The sequence below is a fragment of the Saimiri boliviensis genome, chromosome 3, assembly GCF_048565385.1.
Source record: "Saimiri boliviensis isolate mSaiBol1 chromosome 3, mSaiBol1.pri, whole genome shotgun sequence".
NCBI classification, from domain to species: Eukaryota; Metazoa; Chordata; class Mammalia; order Primates; family Cebidae; genus Saimiri; species Saimiri boliviensis.
The window spans coordinates 116,165,324-116,182,164 of record NC_133451.1 but is presented as its reverse complement, the minus strand read 5'-3'; the positions used below and the strand labels follow the sequence as shown (position 1 = coordinate 116,182,164).

Sequence of the window (16,841 nt, the reverse complement as noted above, 5' to 3'; positions counted from 1 at the left end):
AAAAAGACTTCCCTAATCGAAGAAACAAATCCAATTTCTTAGAAAGCACGAAAACGTCAAAACAAAAGCAAAAGCATTTGGTCCTTGCAGTGATATGTCCATACAGGCATGGATTACTTCTAGAATGAGGGAGGAAAAAGTAAACACCAAACGAAAAGAAATTACAACATATCAAAGGACAACAAAGCAATATAAACATAAACTGATAAAGCTAATTTTCCTGAAAACTTAGCACTGCAGCTACTTGACTCCGGACAATGACAGGAGAGAGTGCATGTTCGCAGGAGCGGTGGCAATGGCAGTGCTGGGGAGGCCACGGGCCCTGGAACCCTGGCACGGAGCGGCCAAGGCCGGGACCACCACATGATGACGTCACCAGCATCAACACTAACACACTGGCCCCAGCAAACCACACTGTTTCCTACTTCCTGTCCAGCTTTTTATTGCCCCCAACCCCGACGAGGACAGGAACTATCTTATTTGCTGGGAATAACTCAAAAGGCTAGTCAGTCACAGAAATTTCGGGTATGACAGCAAGCCGGCAAGTGAGTATTTTAGGCAGATCAAGATCTATGATCTCTTACATTTAACTGAATTCTCTTTTCTCAAAGGCTGACAGCAGCAACTAGAAATGTCATCAAAAGATACAGTGAGGGGGAAAAAAAAAAAAAAAAAAAAACAAGGAAAAATTGTGAATTACTTCATATTCTCTGCACCTCTGGCTCTGGCAGTTCCTAATTCTCAGGGAAAGGGTCTGAGGTGACAGCCCAGGTACAAGGCCTGATCACGTCTCTCTAGCCACACTAGCCCATTCACTGTCCCCAGATTGGCACGCACTCTTATCTCCACAGTTTTGCTTCTGCTGGTAAAGCCTTTCTGACCTTTGATTATACAATGACATATTCAAAGCCCAGAGGAATGCCATCTCCTTTCAGAAGCTACTTGCAGCAGAAACTGCTGCTACCTCACAAGTTTCTATTCTCCTCTTCTTCCTGAACAAGAGATTCTTAGCTTTCGGCCTGTAGCCAGTAGTCACAGAGCAGACAATGGCCAGTAAACAGCAAGCAAAGAAATAGCTTCTTTGGTCCCTGTCTCCACACCCTGACAGGAGCATCTCCTCACTATGCATGCTTTCATTCAGAAGGGATTTATTCAGACGCACTGAGCATGAAGGCCATGGACGGTAGAAAGGCAGCAGCCATGGGGGCTGGAGTCAGACAGCTCAGATTCGGGTATGGCTTTGCCATCTGCCAGTTGTGTGACTTTCGTCAAATCTAAACCTTCACATTCCCCAGCTGCTTAACAGGGATAAAACAACACCTACCTTTTGGAGTTGCTGTAAAGAGTAAACGAGAAACTGAAATTAAGGGGTTAGCACAGTACCTGGCACATGTAACTGCTTAAAAGCCTTGGTTGTGCAGCCCTGGGACAAGTCCCTAAAGGTATTTATTAATACTTTCTGAAGGAATGCATGCGTGGTAAGGAGGACCAAGTGAACAGACCAGGTGAATGTGCAGGCACATCGACTTACACAGCGGCATCAGAAAGTACGAAGGCCCAAGCACTAGAGGAAATGTGGCCCGTGCTAGGAGCTGAACGAAAAGGGCAGGGTGCCAGGAGATGAGGCTGCTGACCTGCATTTATTATCACTATTGTTATTCTTTTTTTTTTTTTTGAGATGGAGTTTCGCCCTTGTTACCCAGGCTGGAGTGCAATGGCGCGATCTCGGCTCACCGCAACCTCCGCCTCCTGGGCTCAGGCAATTCTCCTGCCTCAGCCTCCTGAGTAGCTGGGATTACAGGCACGTGCCACCATGCCCAGCTAATTTTTTGCACTTTTAGTAGAGACGGGGTTTCACCATGTTGACCAGGATGGTCTCGATCTCTCGACCTCGTGATCCACCCGCCTCGGCCTCCCAAAGTGCTGGGATTACAGGCTTGAGCCACCGCGCCCAGCCTATTGTTATTCTTATAGTGACAATATTAGTAATATTATTGATAATGATACTATGTGGTAAGCTCTGGAAATACAAGAGTGAATAAGAAATAGTCCCTGCCCTAGAGAAACATTAAGTAGAATAGAGGAGGTGACAAAGAAAACAGGAAATGACCTCAGGAAGTGGTCAATGCTTTGACACAGTAAGCCCTGGATGTTCTCTGCAACCCAGAGGTACACCAACCTCAGTAAGGCTTAGGGTTTGAGACGCGACAGAGACAGCTTTTCACATTGCTTGATGTCTACACAGTCTTAACAGGCCAGGCCAATCTGGAGGCACACGATTTAGACAGCAGCATCAAAAAGTTGAAAGGCCCAAGGACTAGAGGAAATGGGGCCCAGGGCAGGAGCTGAATGCAAGGAGCAGGGTGGCAGGAGGTAAGTGTGGCACACAGCGGGCCTCCCTTTGCAGGCCAAGGCACCCAACGCTTTTGCCCGAAGGCAGGGAATGATCACTGCAGGGTTTGAGGCACACAGGGAGCAGAATCAGCTCACTCTAGCCAGCTGACTGGCCAAGCAGGGTTAGAGGCACAGAGAGGGCATGGATGACACCAACATGTCTACTTGGGTAACTGTGACACCACTCACTGACAAGCACATCACGGAGAAGATGCGACTTGGGGGACGGATGGGGAACTCAGCGCAGGAAAGGCTGAGTTGGAAGCGTCTGCAAGGGGAGTTTCTGGAGGCAGTTGCCTGGATGGGTCTGGCATCTAGGAGAACAATCTGGGCTGAAGATAAAGATTTGAGAGTCCTAACAGAGGCACACCAAAGCTATGAAGGTGGCTGATCATCAAGGGTGAGGACAGAATGGGAAGAGGGTCAAAGATGGACTCTACCATTACTAATCTCTAAGGGATTGTGAGAAAGCGTTTTAAATGGTCTATTTTCTTTTTTTTTTTTTTTTTTTTTTTTGAGACAGAGTTTCGCTCTTGTTACCCAGGCTGGAGTGCAATGGCGCAATCTTGGCTCACCGCAACCTCCGCCTCCTGGGTTCAGGCAATTCTCCTGCCTCAGCCTCCCGAGTAGCTGGGATTACAGGCACGTGCCACCATGCCCAGCTAATTTTTTGTATTTTTAGTCGAGACGGGGTTTCACTATGTTGACCGGGATGGTCTCGATCTCTCGACCTTGTGATCCACCCGCCTCGGCCTCCCAAAGTGCTGGGATTACAGGCTTGAGCCACCGGTGGCGCCCAGCCAAAATGGTCTATTTTCAAGGCATGATAAATCTAAGTATTCGCAGGCAGCCTGCAAAGGTAACAAACCACACGGCTCATGCACCTTGAAAGTCACAATAAGTGAACAGAATGTAGAGGGGGGTCGGCCCATAAAAGGAAGAAAGTTTTGTTATTGCGAAATAGAAACTTAAGTGCGGATGGAGATGGGGTGTAACCTTATAAGGGGCATAAGGAAATTTAGGCAACGTAACCCCATAGTGCTCAACCAATGAGGAACGGGGGAGGGACTTGCATGCTAGGAGATAAGTTACACGCTGTAACTGTCCCAGCTGTGTGCCTGCCTACCAGACACCCAAACATTATTACAAGTCTCACTTCACTGTTTGTGCCTCTAAGTCCATTCTTTGGGTTTGTACGGGTGAGTGCGTTCCTCACAGAATGAGGGGGACAGACTGAGAAGGAACGTCCAGCTGAGCTAACAAGAAGCAGGCAGGTGACGAGAGCCTTGTGAACACAGTATGCTGGGTCTCTGTGGCTACACTCCCCTAATCCAGCAATCAGTTCCCGACTTTGATGCCAGTGCTTAAGTGACTATGCCCATGGCTTTTACTCTAGGTGGCTGTGAAACTCTAAGGCACTAGCAGCTCTGAACTGAATGACTTGTTACCTGAGCTTCAATCACCTGCTGTTCAGACCCTTGCCCTACCCCTGCTTTGATAAGCACTCAGGATTTGGCTTCTATTCAGACCTTCATTTTGGTGTTCCCATTCTGCCCACGTGTTTCTCCTTTGAACTGACTTTGTTTTATACCTTGGCCTGTATCTCTAAATGCCCAGGCCTGAGACAAATAATCTGGTTTCACTTTCAGACTTGTACATCTAGAATTCTCCCAACCCTAAAGCTCAGCCTGGAAGAATAAACAAGCCTTCTATGATACAACCTGGGACTGAAGCCCCAAAGCAAGGCTGAAGCAAAGGTCAGAAGTCCAGATACAAGACACTGCAGAAAAGGCTTGATATGCAAAGACCTCTCATGAACTTTCCAGGAAACTGAAATAAATCCTGCAGGAGCAGAAACCAGTTCCGGACATGGATGGATATCCCAGCATCTATGATTAGAGGGGCTAATGCCAAAGATGTCCTGAATGGATTGATGTGCCTAGAACAGATAGATAGGTCTAAAGCTAAGGGAACATCTTGAAAACATGAAGAATCACATTGCATTTTTTAGGATAAGTTAATGACCATAAAACTTGGAAAGTATGCACAAAATTTTAAGAGAAATGAGAACAAATGAGTTTTGAATATAACTCCATGATTTTTAAAAAGCAGTGTACTTACCAACATGAATGTTATCTTTAAATGCCACATCCCGGAGCTGAAATATTAAATGCCGGCTGAATTTTTCATCAGTGCTAGAATCCAAGTTCAAAACATCTTCAGCTGCGCAATTAACACCATATAACTCTTGAAGCGCTTTACACACATACTAAAAAACACAAGTAAAATGCAAATAATTTTTTTTTTTTTTTGAGACAGTGTCTCACTCTGTTGCCTAGGCTGGATTGCAATGGTGTGATCTTGGCTCACTGCAATTCTCTGCCTCCTGGGTTCAAGCAATCCTTGTGCCTCAGCATCCCAAGTTGCTGGGACTACGGGTGTGCACCACCATGCCCAGCTAATTTTTGTATTTTTAATATGGACAGGGTTTCATCACGTTGGCCAGGCTAGTCTCAAACTCCTAGCCTCAAGCGATCCTCCCACCTTGGCTTCCCAAAGTGCTGGGACTGCAGGCATAAGCCACTGCAGCCGGCCCACATTGCACTTTTTAGGCTAAATTAATGACCATAAAACTTGGTAAGTATGCACAAAATTTTAAGAGAAATAAGAACATAAGGGTTTTGAATACAACTCCATGATTTTTAAAAAGCAGGCCTTAATTTCCTCATTTAGAAAGGGACAAGATAAAATAATTTCCAAAATTCCTGCAAGCTCGAAAATTCTGATACTATTTGTAGTCAGTTTTCTTGAAATTCATCTCAGTATTCGATTTTTACAGTAAAGATTATTTTTCCTGGCTTTTATCAAAGTCAGCTATTTATAATGGAAGCCAGATAAATACATAATTTTAAAATATGGAAAATTTCCAAACTGACATCTTTTTCAAAGCATTTTTTTACCCGACAGTAACATAGCAAACTATATGAAGATAAATTAAACTCCTTTCTTTTCAGTTTACTCATAGAAGTAATATTAAAAAATCAAAGTCAAAAGGAAGAGTAGCAAGGAAAAGAACAGATACAGAACCTACATATTATGCAGGCTGAATTCACTGAATGAATAAGCCAATGAAGAGATGAGAAATAAGGAAAACTTGAGTCTGCCTTTACCTCGATGAGTAATGCAACCATCTTTTTCCCATCAGCTCCTGGATTGGCAGGTTTGTTAAATTCCAAATCAAAATAAAGCTTGCACACAGCATTTTCAGGAATAACTTCATAGCAGTGTAAGAGATTTTTTCTAAATTGAACAATTCAACATTGTTAGATTGATATCTTAGACCTTTATTAACTGATTGATTGAGACCAGGTCAGCTCTGTTGCCCAGGCTGGATTGCAATGATGTGATCGCAGTTCATTGCAACCTCGTCCTCCCGGATTCAAGCGATTCTCCTGCCTCAGCCTCTCAAGTAGCTGGAACTACAGGCATGCGCCACCATGTCTGGCTAATTTTTGCATTTTTAATAGAGACAGGGTTTATGTCATGTTGGCCGGGCTGGTCTTAAACTCCTGGTCTCAATGATCCACCTGCCTCAGCCTTCCAAAGGGCTGGGATTACAGGCATGAGCCACCACACCCAGCCTCTATCTTATATCTGTTAAATCATGGAAGTTTACCTTTTGCAAGTACCGTGTTAAGTGTGCTTTCACTACATACAAGTGTGAAATAAGAATATGATAAAGTCAACTGTTCACCATAGGTTTATGGCTCATAGTATCATGGGTTTCCATCAAGCAAAATGTAACAATTATATCCTGTAACATTATTTAACTGGAAAATACAGTCGATCTTACAGTATTATTTATTCACAGATGATTTTGATATTGTGTAACACCTCTATATTTGTTTTTAGTGTCAACCATGAAACAGATTTTCTTTCAAAATCTGAACATTCTTTGAAAAAAGAATGCTTTTTTCAGGATTCCATATTCTTGGGATTCCATGAATTTTCCATGAGAATTTTTAAATTCTGTGTTTTCATTGGAAGATAATATTTTTAAAATTGTTTAAAAAAAAATTCTGAATCACTTTGATAAGCTCTCAACGCTCATGTTTGCAGTTACATTCTTGCCGGCATTAAGAGGAATGACTTTGACATGGGTAAAACAGGATGCTGACTTAATTTTCAAACAGTAATTTGGGCTAAGTGATGTTCAGATGGCATTCTATACAAATTAAGGGCTTGTAGTAATTTGAAGAGGGAGAAGTTATGGGAAAATTGTATCATCAGGGGGCACAGGTAGTGGAGGAAGTGAACGAACACACACACACACACACACACACACACACACACACACCCTGTAGCAGTCAGTACCATATTTACATTGCAAGATGAGACTGAGTTTCAGCAAAACATCTGTCACGTTATCTTAATGATTTTAATTCAACTCTAATTGGTGTTGCATGTATGTAAACATAAATAAATCCAGTATCATATTTGAAGCTACTTAGCAACATTTGAATAAAAGTATTTTAAGTCAATATAGGGCATGAATAGCAATTTACTCTCCTTTTCCATGTATTACACAAGTCTGAGAAATACTTCAATAGATCACTCAGTTAAAATAAAGCTAATAGTCTGGGCACAGTGGCTCATGCCTGTAATCCCAGCACTTTGGGAGGCCCAGGTGGGTGGATCATCTGAGGCCAGGAGTTCAAGATCAGCCTGGACAACATAGTGAAACCCTGTCTCTACCAAAAATATAAAAATGAGCCGGGCATGGTGGCAGGCGCCTGTAATCCCAGCTACTTGGGAGGCTGAGGCAGGAGAATCACTCGAACCTGGGAAGTGGTGGTTGCAGTAAGCAGAGACCGTGCCATTGCACTCCAGTCTGGGCAACAAGAGTAAAACTTCATCTCAAAAAAATAAATAAATAACACTAATAACTATTTAAAATAGTAACAATAAAGTCAAGATAAAGCAGATATTTCTTTATTACTAGGTCAATAACAAATATTCCTTTATGATTAATGGTATAATTTAATCCCTGTTTGCAAAAGAGAAATATCAAAACTCCCTTTAGGTACAAACATATATTTGTGTATGTGATTACTTTCTCCCAGCACCTGGTGAGATACTCCAGCCTTGCTATGACAAGAGAACTCCAGAATTCAATTCTAATAGCAAAGGAGTAACTAATCGTGTGGTCAAGAACTGTGGAAGCCAATTCAGCCTGAACTAATTTCACCAAAATTACTAGGCAAAGGAAATGGAACTCTAGCTTAACGTGCGGTTCTGCTGCATGCTACCTACCTGGATTTATAGTAAAACCAAAGTTCAGCATAGGTTGTCACAAGGTAAATACGCTGTCCATCTCCCACTTTGCATTCCAAAGCAAATACATGAACATCCTACATAAATCAAAAAAGAAGAAAGAAAGAAAGAAATCAAAAAAGATTTTCAGAAAAATTCACGAAATGCAAACCTAAATTCAACTGTAGGTGCTGAATGTTCACAAAGAATTTTTCATTCAAGTCCTCAGAAACTGGAATTTGAACATTAATATTATTACAAACAAGACAAATAGTCACTAGGTTTATGCGATTCAAAATCTAATTATACCTATTTTTAGTCATTCATATAAAAGGTGAAACAATTAGAATAGGCAGACCAGAGAAAAAAGGCGAAAAAAACACTTTGAATAATATTACTCTAGTTTGACTCCCTATGTTAGTTTTATTTCTTGGTTTATGAAATTAAACTTATTTTTCAAAACTACTTATTATTATAAATGATTTGGACTAAAATTAATTGGTAAATTCCACAGTATCTATAAAAATGTATGTAGAACCTTTTTTTTTTTTGAGACAGAGTCTTGCTCTGTCGCCCAGGCTAGAGTGCAGTGGTGCGATCTTGGGTCACTGTAACCTCCACCTCCTTTAAGTGATTCTCCTGCTTCAGCCTCCCAAGTAGCTGGGATTACAGGTGACTGCCACCACATTTGACTAATTTTTTATATTTTTAGTAAAGATAAGGTTTCACCATGTTGACCAGGTAGGTCTCAAACTCCTGACCTCAAGTGATCCACCTGCCTCAGCCTCCCAAAGTGCTAAGATTACAGGCACTGAGCCGCTGTGCCCGGTCAGAAAAGTTTTTTTTAAAGGTTTAGTACTGTGGTAGCAATTTAAATACAACTGTTCATGCCTCCTCACATAAAGTTTCTTCTAACAGAGGAATACGTCCACCAGTTCTTTTGTTTCCTCTTAGCTAAAGGTAGCTGCTGAGCATATTTTTCTTTTCATGTGTGAAAAATCACAGGACTCAGTTGTTTAACCCTAATAAAAATATTTTTGAAATGAATGTTATAGACTGTCCAGCAAGCATACACCCCTATCTATATATTTTTTTTAAATTCCAGTTAAAATGAATCTGTCGGTATTTTAATTTCTGCTGCTTGAATTAGGTTTAAACAAAATGACTAAGAAAGGCATTTCTTAAACGATTCTGATGAGATTTGAGTAAGTATATCCTTACTAGAGAAAGAGAAGCCCTTCTAAACTTCTAGCACTTGGAGCTTTTACACAGCATCAGTGATCAGACTCAGTACATTTATGCCATCATATATGCATCTGATCTTTTCTTTCATGTTTCTTTCTTCTTTTTTATTTTTTGAGATGGAGTCTGTCTCTGTTGCCCAGGCTGGCGTGCAGCGGCACCATCTCAGCTCACTGCAACCTCCACTTCCCAGGTTCAAGCGATTGTCCGGCCTCAGCCTGCCAAGTGGCTGGAACTACAGGCACACGCCACCATGCTCAGCTAATTTTTCTATTTTTAGTAGGGACAGGGTTTCACCATGTTGACCAGGATGGTCTGGATCTCTTGACCTTGTGATCTGCCCTCCTCGGCCTCCCAAAGTGCTGGGATTACAGGGGTGAGCCACTGCGCCCGGCCTTCATGTTTCTTTATATTCTTCACAGTGCCCAAGAAAAAAAGAATGTGTAATACACTTGCTTGATTTAGTGATTTTTATTTTTGAACATCATGTTCTTTGAAAGGCTGACACTTCTTTCTCCCACTTGCTTAACGTGTTGAAATAAATATGGTTCCCCTCCCTCTAAGCATAAAGCTTCATCTAAATGTCATTACAACTTTAAAAACCTAATTGATACTGGATGTATCACGCTTTTTCATTACTAATATAAATTAAATGGTTAATGATTCACAGGGATAGTTTTCCTAAATCACATGACATTAAGATTGCCATTAAATTCTCTTGGTAGAATAATACATGGCCTGAAATGAAGACAAATAATAGATGTTTTTTTAAAGAAATGAAATTATAATGAAGAAGAAAGAAGAGGAGGAAGGGGAGGAGGAAATTACCTCTTTACAGCTTTTAACAAAATTAAACGCTTGAGTTTGTCGATGAAATAGTTTCCAAATGGAGGGTGGTTCTTCTGGCTTGGACAATCTTGGCCTATACACTGAGGACAATGGTTTCCTCTCATACTGAGATGCTCGTTCTTCAATTTGCTTCAGTTTTGCTTCCCATTTTCTGTTCATTGGTTCAGAAGCTCGGAGAGAATAAACCCTATCCCACGTTATATTTCTATCAATTACTACTAAAACAATAAACAAAAAAAGGCCATTAATTTCTTTGCTTAGAATATATTTTGTTTGATAAAGTTTCAAACCTCATTTCCGACACATTTCCTTGTTTGTTCTTTGCATGAAGTTTTACTACAGAACGAGAGCAAGGCTGGTTACCAGATTTCTTAGATCCTGGTTCTTCATTTAATGGTATTAGGACCTTGGACAGGTTAATGAAGCTCTCTGAATCTTAATCAACTGAAAAATGGGAATCAATATCATCTTGAGTACTTTATATACTTACCGTGAAGATAAATGTGATTAAAGACACATGCAAATGTTCTCTAAATTACAAAGCCTATGTAAATATATGTACTTTTTGTATCATTATGGGTTTGTTTTTTGTTTTGTTTTGTTTTTTTTGAGACGGAGTTTCACCACATTGGTCAGGCCGGTCTCGAACTCTTGACCTCAGGTGATCCACCCGCCTCGGCCTCCCAAAATGCTGGGATTACAGGCATAAGCCACCACGCCCGGCCCATTTTGGTTTTTATTATAACCATTTTATTGTATCACGTGCTATGACCTTGTCCACCACTCTTGTGCTATTATTTCTCAGTGTAAAATTCATTTCTAGACACTACTGTAAAGCTCTTAGTTCCCTTTTCCTCTGTTTCTGTCCATTTCACCTCTTCTCTCTCAACACAACTTTTAGTTTGGAATATGAATGCGAATTACAATATTGGCTAGTTTCGGATGTCTGTAGTAACGGGTGATTTTTCTTTCTATATAATACCTCCATGTCAGCCATGCCAAAGTCAGGGGCCAGGCAATACTTTTCCAATTTGGGATGATAATTCATCTACAAAAGAAAAAGAGTGGGGAAACTTATACTGCAGATTAAAAACAGCCAAATCAGCCCAAACCCCTTCCCATTCTTCCCATGAAGAAATGGTACCTAAACTCACTGTCACACTGACTCTCAGCTTGGCCATATGACTTGTCTTGGGCCAGCATCACATTGACAAAAGTGAAGCAAGCCGAGGTTTAACAAGTGCCTTTGCAGCAGACTCGGTTATCCTTGAGTCCTGCCCTGAGACTGCCAAGCCATAACTCTAGCCTCATAGAGGATAAAAGGCCACATAGGAAAGACCATAGGAATTGGGGCTGACAGCCAGCAAAGCAGTCCAGTAGGTGAGTTGGGCCATTCTGGACATCCAGCCATCATCTGAATTCAACGCATTGGTAAGCCTGAGTGAGTCCCAGACAGACCTACCAAATTGCCCAGCCAACCCACAGACCTATTAAAAAAAATAAATTTGGTTGTTTGTCTTTTTCACACCAGTAAGTCTGGGGCTGGTTCTGACATAGAAATAGTTCCTCTCTTCATTAATATCATCTTTGTCATAATTTACCTATGTGGAAATAGATATATTAGGGTGTTTTTTAAGTGAAATAATAATATGTACTAAATCATGTAAGGGTAAAATCCTATTTGCCTTTGGTAACATGTTTGTGCTTATTAAGTTGATAAACATTGTCTTGAATTTTAGCAGAAAACTTTGTAGCAACACAAACTCATTGGCAAATGAATACTCCCTGGAAGGAAAACCAGAATCTCCCTAAAAGATTAAGAGAAGGTAGGCCGGGCAAAGTGGCTTACGCCTGTAATTCGAGCACGTTGGGAGGCCAAGCCGGGTAGATCACCTGAGGTCAGGAGTTCGAGACCAGCCTGACCAATATGGTAAAACCCTGTCTCTACTAAAAATACAAAAATTAGCCAGGCATGGTGGTGGGCACCTGTAGTCCCAATTACTCAGGGGGTTGAGACAGGAGAATTGCTTGAACCTGGGAGACAGAGGTTGCAGTGAGCTAAGATCGTGCCACTGCACTCCAGCCTGGGCAACAGAGCAAGACTCCATCTCAAAAAAAAAAAAAAAAAAAAAAAAGAGAGAGAGAGAGAGAGAGGATAGAACATCATGACCTTGTTAGGAAAAAAAAAGGCATATTATCCACAGATTTCAAATATGACCTCAATCATAACAGACCTAAGAAAGATTATTCTCTCAGTTATACCTAATCCACATAAAAATTATAAATTATAAACTAGGAAACAGAAATATAATTCTAAATATATTCATGTAAATTTCATAACAGATATGCTTAGGAAAAGTATCAATTCACTAGATTGAGGAGATGAAGCAGTTTTTTTAAACACTGCTTCAACCTGTCAATACAAAGTGATATGGCTCCTTATTGCTAGATTCTGAGTATTCAGTTACTTTGATCTGCTTCACATACAGATAAAAATCTACTACATTTAGATAAACCTAATTGAGAAACTGGCTATTATGAAACTAACTTTTAACAAAGTCCATTGATTATTAGCGAAGAAAATAAATACAGAATGCAATCACATCTGCATCCAGCTAGTATCTAATCAGTAACTGACTACAAACGACTATGGGGGTGTTCATACTTAGGGACACCTAATTTTATTATCAGGAAAAATTGTTTCGATTTTGTAAAAATCTTGGTAGGACCATGGGAGTATGTCATGCGTGAACATCATGGAATCACAGTGAAAAAACAGTTTAAGACTCACTGAACTGGGGAAACAGAAAAAGAAAGAGAAGTTCAGTATGTATCATGCCCCTTCACATCTACACAGCTTGAAAATTTTAACAGCTGGGTGAGCATCAGAAGACAACTGGGGCTTTGTCTAGACCAGCAAGAGGGTTGAATTACAAAAAGCAAATGAAATGGAGAACAGGAAGGCATCTGGCTTTCTGGTTTGAGACTATCACATTCCCCATCCCTCCCCTCTGGAGGAATGTGTCACCATGTTAGTAATGCTTTTAATTCCCAGTAGTGAAAGAGTGTTGTCTTTTACATAATTGTATATCAAAGCTCCTTTCCACCCAGGGACTGACTTATTTTTGGTAATAGTTTCCAAGTTCCAAAGGAAAACATTTATTGTATTTTAAAAGATTGGGCTCAAAGAGTTTCTATTATTTACTTCTTAACATTGCACACAATGTTTTTTAACCATGTTTGATTATTAAGCATGTTTGATACCAATTTTTCAACTGAAGGTGGTCGAGCTACAAATCTAAAGGCTGTGTTAGTCCTTTTCAGGTAACTACAGTGGGAGAAGAGACAACAGGGATGGAAGAGGAGAGATGGCACAGACCTAAGCAGCCCCAGCTGCCCTGCATTTATGCCCAGACTTGCCCAGCTGTGACACTTAATGGCCTGGATCCCAGGAGAAGCTGAAGGAGGGGGTGCATGCTTCATATTTAATGGTTTTTGGGGGGACCTGAAGCCAGCCTGGCCATGGTTCTTCCTAGTCTAGTCCTCCCAGTTTCTTTTCTTTGTGGAGTTTTGCTCTTGTTGCCCAGGCTGGAGTGCAGTGGTGCAGTCTCGGCTCACTGTAACCTTTACCTCTCAGGTTCAAGCGATTCTCCTCTCTCAGCCCCTGAACAGCTGGGATTAGAGGCGCCCGTCACCACGCCCAGCTAGTTCTGTATTTTTAGTAGAGACAGGCTTTCATCATATTGGTCAGGCTGGTCTCGAATTCCTGACCTCAGGTGACCTTCCTGCCTCAGCCTCCCAAAGTGCTGGGATTACAAACGTGAGCCACATGCCCGGCCCTCCCAGTTTCTTTCTTTCTCTTTCTCTCCTTCCTTCCTCCCTTCCTTCCCTGCTTCCTCTCATCCTTTCCCCCTTCCTTCTTTCCTTCCTCCCGCCCTCCTTTCTTTCCTTTTTTTCTCATCACTGGTCAATTCCTCTTCCCCAATTCCGATGACTTCTCTCTCTACTCTGAAATTAGATTCATCAGTATTTTGTGTTTTCTACCAATACTCTAGTTCTACTATTTAGTAATATTTTGGTGTTTTACAATGTTTTCTTCATATAATCCCTTTTCTAGCCTCTTGGAATGCATTCGTACTATTTGTCCCACTGCTAAAGTATTTATTATAAAGTATGTAATCAAAAAGCATTTACAAAAATATTATTCTGTAAGTTCACTTTCTGGATGAATAACACCTTAAGAAATTAAGTATAAGTGACTGGATTTTCTTTTTTCTCCCACTTCAGTCACTTTGCTTTTCTATGCTTGAGCAGAAGTAACTCATTTTAAATTTCCCAAAATTCTCTTGTAAGGGGTAAGAAAACACACAGCGATACATTGTGCTTTTCCAGTTCCTTTCTACCCCCTCACAGGATCTCCCATCCAAACAGCACAACTGCCAGATCCATCACCCTTAAAACCATTTTCATCGGGCCCGGCACGGTGGCTCAAGCCTGTAATCCCAGCACTTTGGGAGGCCGAGGCGGGTGGATCACGAGGTCAAGACATCGAGGCCATCCTGGCCAACATGGTGAAACCCGGTCTCTACTAAAAATACAAAAATTAGCTGGGCGTGGTGGCGTGGGCCTGCAGTCCCAGCTACTTGGGAGGCTGAGGTGGAAGAATTGCTTGAACCCAGGAGGCAGAGGTTGCAGTGAGCCGAGATCACACCATTGCACTCCAGCCTGGGGCCTGGCAACAGAGTGAGACTCTGTCTCAAAAAAAAAAAAAAAAAAAAAACCGAACAAAAAAAACCACCATTTTCATCACTTTTCACAGGGATAATGATTCATAGCAACATTCAACTCACACAGGTAATCTAATGAAATCTAAACTCCCCTCCAGAATCTGGCCCTAAGTCATTTACCTATTTCATATTCTTACTCTTCCACCACCTCACCAAATGAATTGATAATGAACTTTCCTTTCTCCTGAACCACTCCAGAAACCCCCTGGCACACATTTCTCTCACCTGGAATGCCCGTCACCTGGAATGACCCGAAATGCCTTTCCAAAATTATTTCTCTTCCAGGCCTAGATCAAGTTGTCACCTCTGGGATACCTCTGTAAAGAGAAATTACCGTGCTCAGCCAGAAGACATTGCCTCCAGCCTACTGTTTTGCTATAATTAAAATGTTTGACCCCGAGCAGTGGCTCACGCCCGTAATCCCAGCACCATGGGAGGCTGAGGTGGTTGGATCACCTGAGGTCACGAATTGGAGACCAGCCTGCCCAACACAGTGAAACCCTATCTCTACTAAAAACACAAAAAATAGCTGAACATAGTGACAGGCACCTATAAGCCCAGCTACTTGGGAGGCCAAGGCAGGAGAATTGCTTGAATCTGGGAGGTAGAGGTTGCAGTGAGCTAAGGTTACACTACTGCACTCCAGCCTGGGCAGCAAGAGGGAAACTCCGTCTCAAAAAAAAAAAAAAAAAAAAAAAAAAAGTTTGTAGACTAAATTAGTGTAACTTAAAGAAACCACAACATTGTTGCTGATGCTTGCTCATTTTGGGAAGAAAGTTTGGCACAGGAAGCGGTTTGGGCATCGCCATGGGGTAAGGACTAGTTCAACCACACTAGTCCCCAGTAATTTGCAAATTACTGCCCTGCAGAGCCACTGTTGGGGTTGGGAGTGGGTCCTAGTTCTCAGTTTTACCGAGGCAGAAAACGGACTGTCAAATATTGACAGTTTGCTCAATTCAGGAGGGTTAAAGAAAGACTTAAGTCTTATTTGTAGGATCTGAGTTTAACTCCTGTGACTCTCTTTTTAGCAAGAGCAAACTACTCAACCACTTTAAACCCAGGTAGGGATTGGAATTCCTCCCCCGAGGGATTGCCGAAAGGATGAAACAAGCAAATGTATTATGAAAACGTAAGAGCATGCAATAAACTCTCAGCAAGTGGTAACCATATAAAACACTAAGTATATTTCTGTGCAGAATACAGTCCCTATACCCGAATAGGCACAAGTGTTAGGAACAGTCTATCCTTGACCTGACTTCAGAATGTCAAGAACCTTTTGAAATCTGATGCAGAATGCCGACCTCACATGTGTTGATGAATTCTTCTGCGAAAACAATTCAGTTGGCTTCACGGTCTAAAATGCGTTCATGACCCAAAATAGGAATGGGGTCGGTAGGGCAGTGTATAGCACACCCCTGACTATTAATAACTAATAACTGTTAATAACTCCATCTTAGGAAAAGACTGTTATATTTCATAAGGCATTTGCCAACAAGGATACTATATTTTGTTTAATAAATAAAAAAAAATAGATCGCATCCAACTAGGTAAGAACACAAGCAAGCACACTCTACTTTAGTTCTCACCACAGGGCTCTGACTACAAAAGACGAGGCCTGGTCAGGTGCGGTGGCTCACGCCTGTAATACCAGCACTTTGGGAGGCCAAGGAGGGCGGATCACCTGCGGTTGGAAGTTCGAGATCAGCCTGACCAACAAGGTGAAACCCCCTCTCTACTAAAAATACAAAATCAGCCAGGCCAGGTGGCACGCACCTGTAATCCCAGCTGCTCAGGAGGCTGAGGCAGGAGAATCACGTGAACCTGGGAGGCGGAGGTTGCAGTGAGCCAAGATCACGCCACTGCACTCCAGCCTGGGCAACAAGGAGACTCCATCTCAAAAAAAAAAAAAAAAAGAAAAGAAAAAGAAAAACACAAAAAGAGGCCTTCGGCAGCTCCAAACAGCCATTTAAACTGCAGAAGGACCTCTCGGCCCAAAGCAGGCCTCTTTCTCTCTTGTTCACTCTGGCCTGGTTCGTTCATCTCTTTGTCCTGTCTTTTTCCTCGGGTTAAATGCCACTTTGTGTGTTGCGGGATGCTTAACTCGTAACACGTATATGTTGAGTTTGTAGCGTTTGCAGCACTACCTGCTGGTGGGGTGGCTCGAGCCTGCATGCCCAGGCGACTGCCCAGGAAGTGCTGGGAGCTGCGTCCTGGGCACCCCACGCAGCCAGTGGCCTCTGATGGAAAGAGCGTCAA

The 16,841-nt window shown here is 41.9% G+C and overlaps 1 protein-coding gene across 14 annotated transcripts in view; it reads right to left on the bottom strand.

Moving 5' to 3' along the window:
* Positions 1–16,841, bottom strand: part of PRIMPOL (primase and DNA directed polymerase) — a 38,853-nt gene that overhangs the window by 21,650 nt on the left and 362 nt on the right. For 2 of the 14 annotated variants that reach the window (XM_074396693.1, XM_074396697.1), the window contains exons 2-6: positions 14,811–14,902; positions 9,778–10,846; positions 7,708–7,805; positions 5,565–5,694; positions 4,516–4,663 (exon numbers count right to left, since the gene is read on the bottom strand). In XM_074396693.1, the coding sequence (XP_074252794.1) occupies positions 4,516–4,663; positions 5,565–5,694; positions 7,708–7,805; positions 9,778–9,957 (556 nt within the window). In that variant the 5' untranslated portion in view covers positions 9,958–10,846; positions 14,811–14,902. The other 12 variants (XM_074396698.1, XM_074396700.1, XM_074396694.1 and 9 more) reach the window with 11 other exon arrangements.